This window comes from Pararge aegeria, chromosome 3, assembly GCF_905163445.1.
Source record: "Pararge aegeria chromosome 3, ilParAegt1.1, whole genome shotgun sequence".
NCBI classification, from domain to species: Eukaryota; Metazoa; Arthropoda; class Insecta; order Lepidoptera; family Nymphalidae; genus Pararge; species Pararge aegeria.
Genome location: NC_053182.1, coordinates 11,962,652 through 11,972,665, shown reverse-complemented (window position 1 = coordinate 11,972,665; position 10,014 = coordinate 11,962,652). Strand labels below are relative to the sequence as shown.

General features: G+C 35.4%; 1 protein-coding gene across 3 annotated transcripts; it reads left to right on the top strand.

Moving 5' to 3' along the window:
• Nucleotides 1-481: 481 nt before the first annotated feature.
• LOC120635757 (kinesin-associated protein 3) lies at nucleotides 482-10,014 on the top strand. 3 transcript variants are annotated; one of them, XM_039906920.1, is made up of 11 exons: nucleotides 482-505; nucleotides 1,001-1,179; nucleotides 1,827-2,068; nucleotides 2,542-3,106; nucleotides 3,188-3,288; nucleotides 3,717-3,959; nucleotides 4,515-4,914; nucleotides 5,860-5,978; nucleotides 6,945-7,113; nucleotides 8,640-8,712; nucleotides 9,445-10,014. In XM_039906920.1, exons 2-11 carry the CDS (start codon nucleotides 1,023-1,025, stop codon nucleotides 9,557-9,559), a joined length of 2,184 nt encoding a protein of 727 aa, XP_039762854.1. In that variant the 5' UTR covers nucleotides 482-505; nucleotides 1,001-1,022; the 3' UTR covers nucleotides 9,560-10,014. The 3 variants fall into 3 exon arrangements, with proteins under 3 accessions (XP_039762854.1, XP_039762844.1, XP_039762835.1); XM_039906910.1 differs by lacking the exon at nucleotides 482-505 and adding an exon at nucleotides 741-836; XM_039906901.1 differs by lacking the exon at nucleotides 482-505 and adding an exon at nucleotides 741-860.

The following is a 10,014-nucleotide window of genomic DNA, read 5'->3' as shown; positions in this document are numbered from 1 at the left end:
ATCTTACTTGCCATCCTCTTGACCGGAAGCTGGGTACGCCGATTGGTATACCCATTATCCAAAAGGGTCTAAAAGTTACACTGTTACGGGTTCTGACCTCTTTATTAACATTAGAGAGGTTTTAGTTACATCGTGTATATCATATCAATTATTATAGTAAACCATCAAGTCGTGGCAAGAATAGATTGAAGTCGCTGCGTATGGAAGTGGCCTTAACCACAGACTTTTTACTAAAATACACATATCATATCTATGGTAAATGTCATGGTCAAGTCTATGTGAAATTATGTTTTTATTATGGAGGGTAGAGGTAAGGAGAGTCATCTGTGTATATGAAAAAGTGTCGTCAAAATGTATTAAATTAGGATGGCGCCACATTTGCATCAGGGTAACTCTTAAAAGAAGCGCCAAATATAAATATTGTTAGAGTAGGCTTGAAAAATAAACAAGGAATTATGGAGATACAAGGAAGTAAGGTTATATTTACCACAATATTTTGTACAACGTAAGTTGTTGAAATTCTCAATAATTAACTACTTTAGTCTATTAATTAAATTTTTTAACTCTGCATATTCAATTCATCTACGATTGCTACATTCATACCATACCCTGTGCACCCACCAGCGCCATTGTGGAGGATTTTTGAACTGTTATTTACACTGGACACTTTTTCAACTTTTCTCCCATATAAGATGACTCTCCTTACCTAACCCTCCATAGTTTTTATATAGTAACAAAAATAAAAATACTGTTGCTAATTTTAATGATGAATAAATGTGTTATTTTTTGATTGATTATAACTGTGAGTACACCGTAACAGTACTACAGACTTTAATGTAAATATTTGTTTCATAAGTCAAGTAAGTAGAGGTGGAGATATTGATTTACGGCAACCATCTGTTTTGTTGTATCTAGTTACTTTAAAATTATTGTTTTAATTACAATCTCATCTGTTTACGATTGAAAGTACTATTCAGAATGATTATTATTAATTTTGCAGGATTTAATTAAGCGCATCTGCTATGAGTCCTGTTGAAAGTGTGCCTATTGCTGTCCTTGGTCGTGTTGATGACTATGTTGAATTACTTTACGATGACATTCCTGAGAAAATCAAAGGGTCAGCTCTCATATTGCAGCTTGCGCGAAATCCGGACAATCTAATAGAACTGGCTAGAAATGGTGAGCGTTTGTACATAATGAAATACATATACAGACTTTCATAAGTTCTGTGAATATCCTGCTGCCGAAGTTTTTTTTTAAATTTCACTTCAAGTTAGCCCTTTACTGCAATCTCACCTAGTGGTAAATGATGATGCAGTCTAAGTATTGTAGTCGTACCCTTAATCAGTTGTAAGTTGTACTAAAAAAGGTACCTAGCATCTAAGAAATAATTTTTACATTAATTAACCTAGTGAAAACGTTTAAGCCTGTTGACAGTTGCATCACAACTAAAAATTTATTGCTAAGTAATCCAAGTATGTGTATGGAAAATATGGATGGGTCACAGGTTACCGTTTAATGCAAGTAGGGGAGATAGACAGGCTACTTACTTCTTTGTGTTAAACCTCATTGTAATAATACTTAGTTTTTGTTTGATGAAAATTAGAAAGCATGGTAGTGAAATAATTTAGCTTGCTACTGAACTGGTTAAACACTCATCCAATACAGCTCAAGGTTCTTGTTAAAGCCATGTATATGTTAATTGATATTTCTCACTTATACTTTCATTAGCCATAACACAAAGGTGCAAGCATTTAATGAACTACTTTGAATACAGGTACAAATAGAGACATATAATACAGCTTATAATATTCTTCAATTTTCAGAAGCCTTATTGAGTGCTCTCTCTAGAGTTCTGAGAGAAGAATGGAAGAGAAGCATTGAGTTGAGTACAAATATTGTATACACATTTTTCTGTTTCTCAACTTATATTGAGTTTCACTCAGTTATAATTCAGTACAAAATTGGCTCTCTATGTATGGATGTTATAGATTATGAATTGAAAAGATATGATCAGTGGAAGGAAAAAGTTGAAGGTAAAAAACAAGTCTTCCTGCCAGATAATAAGGTAAGTGGCCTTAAACTTTTTAGAAATATACTAATCCATGGTCAGTCTGTAGAAACATTATTGGCCGATTGGTGCATTGGGCAGCGACCCTGCTTTCTGAGTCCAAGGCTGTGGGTTTGATTCCCACAACTGGACAATATTTGTGTGATGAACATGAATGTTTTTCAGTGTCTGGGTGTTTATCTATATATTATAAGTATTTATGTATATTATTCATAAAAAATATTCATCAGTCATCTTAGTACCCATAACACAATCTGCGCTTACTTTGGGGCTAGATGGCGATGTGTGTATTGTCATAGTATATTTATAATTTATTATTATTTTACTCTTCATTTATAGAGCAATGTACATTGTTTCAGTACAGAATACTTTACAACAAGATTTTCCAAGTAAACTTCAGTCATAATTATCAATTTGGGATTCTTATAATTTTATTTCCATGTTGTAAATATTTATTAAAATATTTTCAGAATGAATTACCAAAGAGTCGTATACCAGAACCAAAAAGGAGGCCTAAATCAGGAACATGGGCTGTGGCTGATGTTAACATACAAAAAACTCGTTCTGTAGTCTCTAGTTACCACGAAGAGCTGTGTAATGCCTCTGATGAATTTCTATCAAAAAATGATGAAGAACAAATGAAAAGAAAACTTAAAACTTTGTCAAAAAGGCAGGAGCAGTTGCTTAGAGTTGCTTTTTATATGCTTTTAAACATAGCAGATAATGTTAAAGTGGAAGAGAAGATGCACAAAAAGGATGTAGTTGGCTTACTAATTGGTGCAATGGAGAGACATTCTAACATTGATCTTCTTATTCTAATTGTATCCTTCTTACAAAAGTTGTCCATTTTTGTTGAAAATAAGAATGCTATGGCCTCAAAAAGTATTATTGAGAAACTGGCCCCATTGTTAAACTCGCCCAATGCTGATTTAATTAATGTAACCTTGAAACTTCTCTTTAATTTGACTTTTGACACAAAGTTGCGCAACAAGATGGTGAAGGTCAATCTATTGCCAAAATTTGTGCAATTCACAAGTAAGTGTCCAATTAATTAAGGTCAAAGTGATTTTTAATACCTGTAAGATAAATTAATTACACTTAATTATTTTACTTCAGGTGATGATAAGCATATAAATTTGGCAATGAAAATTCTTTATCATCTGAGCTTAGATGATCGAGTGAAATTCATGTTTACTCAATCAGACTGTGTCAAACTAGTAAGTTTAAAATATGATATTTATATTATGTTGGTATCACTTGCTGTAAATTTTAAGTAATTATTTTCAATACATTTACTCATACAAGAACTCTTATAAAGTTATGACACAGTTTTGAACACATGTGTGCTACAAAAATATAGTCACTCAATCATTAGAGAAAGGCGGCTCTCTAAAAATGTAATGGTAAGTGACTGCCAAGAAGAACCATCCGATTTATCACAAAGTTTGCCTACTAAAACTGGGATTTCTTTTTTCTTTCAGCCATCTGTACCCACTAAGTGGTGAATTCATAACTTGCTTTCGAATGTATTGCACTATTTTGTGATAAGTGTAGCTTTCTGTGTTCATTTGAAACTAATTTAGCAATAGCAATATTTGTATTTATTGTATTCAAATGTGAAAGTATAATGATATAATTTTTCCAGTTAACAGACATGTTACTCTTAAATGTGAACAGTGAAGTAAACTGTGAAAGTGGGCCAGGCACCACAGATGTACTGCTGGCTCTGTGCGTTAACTTAGCATGGTGTGACCGCGCCGCTCAACAGATGGCTGCCGAGGGCCGTCTCCGGGAGCTCCTTGCGAGGGCTTTCCGGCATCGAAATGCAATGCTGATGAAACTCGTTCGAAATTTGTCGCATCATGTTCAGATTAAACCTCTCTTCGTGGCAAGTAATTTTAAAGTTATTTATTGAAACTCTTTATTAGTACACCACTACACAGTAAGGAATATTAAACATGTATAGAGAGAAACACAAAGACTGGAGCAGAATAAAAAAGATAGCCTTATAGCTTAGAAGCGATCTCTTTCCAAGCAACCTTAGGATTAGGACAACAAGAGCGAGAACAAACTTTTAGTTATAGTTTTTTCGTGTTATCAAAATCAGTATCGAGAGAGAATTTGTCGAAAAATTCATACAGAAAGTCGCACAAAAGAAATATTATTTGTCTAGTAATACTATGCATGGATGGCATATTTTTAATCCAAAGTGCCTACTTCCATATGAATCAAAACTTTTGTTTATAATATGGGTATCTATCGAAGAGAATTTGCTGAGAAGAATGAAAGGCTTGATTGTAAGAAATTTTGTATTAAATATATATCTTGCAAACTCGGGCATCCACATTTTTTGTGCCCATCCAGTTTCTATACCTTTGAAGATTTTGATGTCCATGATCCAAAATTTTAATGTTATGTTTTTGTATAATATAAAATCTTTTAGGAGTTTGTCGGAGACATAGCCGACGCCGTTACCAGCGGCAACGCTTCCGAAGAATTCGTCATCGAGTGCTTAGGAACACTGAGCAACATACTCACCGTGAATAATAACATCGACATTTACGCCGTCGTCGAACGATACAATCTGATAGCTTGCATATTGAAGTTGTTGGATGGCGCGAATCAATGCGACGCGGAGTTGGTGCTAGAGGCGGTAGTGGCGGCAGGCGCGCTGGCGGCGGACGAGCGCTCGGCCACGGCATTAGCGGCACGCGCGGGCGGGGCGCTCGTGGCCGCACTGCGTCAACGGCAAGCCGACGACGAGCACGTGCTGCAAACCGTGTTTGCATTCCGACAACTGCTCTCGCACCCACGCGCTGCCAACCACCTCGTCTCGAGCACCGGTACGTGCCCCTTACTAGCATTATTGAGGTGCTGAATTCTGGTAATTGGGATTGAAATAACTTTCAAGTATTAATAAACTATGTTATGACTAAGTGGTTATACACGACAGAGTACCATTTTCTCAACAGAAAAAAAATTCAAAACATACCTCTGATCAATTTTGGCAGTAAGGATTTCTTATTATATATTTAAATGAAAAATTTTATAATAATAAAAGGATTACTGATTCTAATATAAATTAAGGAGGAGACCCGTGCCGTGTAGTGGGCCGGTAATCGGTTGATATGATGATGATGAACGGAAAGTGGAAAAAAGTATAAGTAAATAGAAAAAAAACGCACTGTGTTCTTTTCTGGATGCGCAAAGCGTTGCGTTTTGGTTTGCAATGTTTTAAAATCGAATCCGGTCATGACACGATCTTAAAGCTGGGTCCAGATATGTAGAACCGTATTCATATTACTGCCTCATTCGTCGAACCGTAGTCAGCGTCGTATCCCATTATGGACGCTTTTTAGTTTATATCGTATCAAGATCGCGTTTCAAATAGTCTCGGGTTCAAAGCGCCAGATTTTCTACCTACGTTAACTTATTCGATCGCGTGGAAGTTCGCTACGACGGTATCGAAAGAGCGCCATCTAGGTACAATACTGGGAAACAGTTTCTCATACCAGACACCTAGTTCTTTGTTAGCTCTTCTTAGATGATCGAGCAAAAACAGACTCGTAATGGAAAGGGCTGTATCGCGTATCTTATCAGAGCGGCATACCGAGACCGCAAGTATTATTATTTTTAACAAAATATTCATATCTACTCTGAACAATAAAACAAAGAGATTTTAAACAGACACCACGTTCAGAATTATTTAAGCTGGGCCTACAATTTTGAATTTAATTCGTCTTAACTATTGCGAAAACACAGCATGTAATGTTAATATTACTTTACAGAGGCACCCGCATACTTAATCGATCTTATGCAAGACAAAAATGCTGAAATACGCAAGATGTGCGATTCGTGTCTCGACATTATTTCTCAGATGCAAAATGATTGGGCAGCCAGGATCAAGGTAAATTGTTTTAGATATGCGTAGCTGTAACTACTTTATATACCTAACTGTTAGACATTCTGAACTCACCGAAAACAATATAACTGGAAGAAACTGGAAGAAAGTAGATTTTATTACAAAACACTCTGGGCTTGCTATTGTAGTGACTCTGCGACAACGTAGGTTAACAGTATACTTTTTAAATACGTGCAAGTTTATGTTCGTTTTAATATAGATAATATTAAATTATTATATTTTGATAGAGCATCCACGACAGAACATACTGGGAAATAAAAAAAACCTTTAATTTGTACGTAAGCAATAAAGACTGGACGAGCTCGTCAAACCACCGCTATTGAACCATAGTAGACACGCGGATGGTTTCTGACAACTTCTAAAATTCTATCATCTATAAGTATTGGATAGAAGCAGGCGTAACTTTGGGGAAATCCATGATATATTATGAAAATTAAGCTTAATTTCCGCGAAAAGAAGGAGAATCGGTATGGTCTAATTTATAATTTCTTCAATCCTTATACTCCACACCAAACAGATCCTCGACAATGTACCCTCTACGAACGTTTCGCTCCGAAACCGGAGCATCCTCAGGAGATGTTGACTCTACAATGAATAATTGTTAAGTTATAACAATTAATCATTTATAAGGTCTCTTCTTTATTATACACTAGCTGATCCGTGCAACTTCGTCTGCACCAAATCGGTTATTACCGGAAAACACGAATAAAAGGAAAGTGAATCCTAGCTAGATCGATTTATAGCCCCCGAATACCCCTGCATACTAAATTTAATGAAAATCGTTGGAGCCGATTCCGAGATTCCAATTATATATATACAAGAATTGCTCGTTTAAAGATATAAGATTAGTTCGAAGCACTGCCAGTGTGTTGACAGTGTCCCGACAGGCTATGTGGGTCGCTTACTACTGAACTTTACACTCTTGATTCGAATCGAGCTCGTTGGCCGTAGGTGGAGCGGTTCCGTTGCCACAACGGGCAATGGCTGTCGGTGGTGGAGACGCTGGGAGCGGAGGGCAACACAGGGGGTGGTGCGGGCGCGGGGGACGCGCCCGACGACCTGCCGCCGTATCTCTCCGCCGAGTACCTCACCACGCACCGCCTCGCCACTACAAGCTCCGGTAATGGAACGTTATAATAAGCGCAATTTTAGGAGCACGCCAAACATATGGCTGTATACCAAAGCTTGGAACCCTCCTAGCTTTAGTTTTAAGTTAACGAATGCAGTTATCACGCATTCGTGTAACCTTTAGTGTAACATGTTAAATGTAGGAACGCTTCATAAGTGCCCTATAATATAGTCTACATGAATAAAACATTTTTGAAATTGAATTTACCGCCCCAGGACAGGGCCAGGCTCCTAGTGGATCCTCTAGGTTCGATTCCCAGTCCAGGTCAAAACAATGAGTTTTTATGTTCAGCAATACAAAGCGTCCCAGTATCATCAAGTGATAATAGTTGAGGCTTGCCAAACTGCAATGGATGAACCTATTTGACTTTAAACAATCTTTAAGTTTCATAAATAATGGGGTTTCAACTACATTTTCTTGAATCGGAATCCTCTATTAAAAAATCCTGGAACATTTATTTTCCTATTTTTAATGGTCGACTTAAATACCAACTTTCATCCCCTCATATAGTTTTCCTTAAGACTAGAAGCGCTATAAAACACAAAGATGTTTGCAAATCAAACCAGTAGTTCCACTGATTAGCGCGCTAAAAGAAAAAAAAACCAACAAACTAACAAGAAACAAAAAACAGCTTGCAAAACATACAAAAATTATATCTCCTGATTTTATCGGTTTATCCATACTTTATTTGTTTTTATTTTTGTTGTAGTTTTTTACATTAAAACTAATAACTTTTGTTCTACGACTTTTTTTTAACTCTATAGTTTGTAATATATTCGATATTCTACAAAGCTACTCTACTCGTTACTACTATGTAATGTAACATCGGCTACATCGCTTGAACCACGACTCTATCTTGCGTGCTTGCAGTGGACTATGGTAACTGTTTCGCTGATCACATGTATTTGGTTTCACAGTTTTATGTCACTTTACAGAAATAACAATTATTTTTTTGTATGAAATAAATTAATACTGAATTTTGAAAAGCCCTAGAACAAAAGATGTTAGTTTCAATCATTGGAACTTCAAGGCCAAGGTATATATATATACAATGTGTAATTTGAAGGATGCATAAGTATATATCCTAAGAAAACATTCTGTTAAAATATTAAATCAAAAAAATCATATTTATTTTACCATACAAACGAACTCAAAACAATCTTAAGTGTTTACTTATGACAACCCCATTGTAGATAAAAGACCGACACGCGCATAGTACCTACGCTACGCAACGCGTACCTAATATAGTAGCAGTAAATTTTAATTTTGCAAGTGTTTTTCTTTCAGTAAAAACTATGGTTTACTCAAAATCTATTAGCGTTTCGGTTCACAGATAAGTCTTAGAGACAGTACATAATTTACGTCTAAAACTTGTTTTATAAGTATTATTTATGTTTTCATTTACACGTTGTATATATATATAAGTCCACCAATCCGCACTGGACCAACGTGGTGGATAACGGCTTTAAGCAGGAAGATGGTGATTATTATGATAAAAATATTTTTGCACATTGCAGATTCCCAGATATCACTTAACGATGATTCAGACAGCTTCTCGGGAGAAGTTGACTTCAATCGCGCAAACAGCAGGTAAGATAAACTTTAATGGTACTCGTAAATTATGATACAGGTAAAAATTAAACACTCGGTTTAGAGTTGTAAAAGCGGTGATAGCCTATTGGCTAGGGCTTTGGCGTACCTCCCTTAATTTAGGTAGGACCAAGGATCACTCACATTTGCAATAAAATACCATGGTGATGGAAAACATCGTGAGCATACCAGCACGTCTCTGAGAGTCCCCTATAAGACAATGATAAATATTGTAAAAATTAAATTGAACTGTAGTTGGCTGAAGGGATAATAATGACTATTAACGCATGAAAAGTTAGAATGTGTTAACTCTTATCATTAAACGATCAATTAACGCATACGCATTTGTAATGCTGGTTTTTTACGCTAGACTATGTGGTTGAAATTCTAATGCGATACCTCTAGACAGTTAAGAAAGACTTGTATATGCAGACATACTGACCAGAGTGATCATCGAGAAAAGCGATGCGTTCGGCCTTAAGAACATCTTATCTCTTTAAATTACTTAGATATAGATGTTTTTTGTCGATATAAAATATATTCCTTATAAGTGTACCAAAGTTATTGTTTGATGAACAGAACGCTGTTTAGAACATAACTTGACGAAAACTGGTATTACTGTTCCGTTGTTAATTACAAAACCAATGTTTAAAAATAAACAAAATCAAAAGTTACTTTGCATTTATTGTAAAGAATACAAAATATATATTATCAACTAATGTCTTATTTCAGGAGTACTCAAGACGGGCAAAGTGATGAGTTATTGGGACTATCTGATTCCGGGATATCGGGAAAAACATCAGAAGATGAATTTCAGTTTACAAAGGGCATTCACTTATTCGCCTAGAGACACAACATGAAGCATGTATGATAAAATAATAAATAATGTTTACTGAAAATTGTTGTAAATCCCGCACTTAGGTAGATATCGATTTATTATTCATTAGCTGAGGCTGACACGAAAGAATTAAAAACACACGCTAAGTACGAGTTAAATTTTACTTAAAGTATTAATATTATTAAGTTCAACAAAAAAAACATTTTTCTTTTGAACTCCTATTATTTTTTAAGTTTATATAGTAATTCTGGAAAAATTTCATGTAATACAGAAGAAAAAATTGCAATTTCAGTAAAAAGGTTCCGTTGGCACTCTTCGGGTACGGAACCAAATACCGTTTTATAATTTATGACTAATGATAAATGATATAAAGGTTCACATCAAGCTAACATTTTTATAAAACAAAGTTTTAAAATTGAGAGTAATTTACGAGGAATAAACGTGGCTAAAATTTAAAAAAAAAA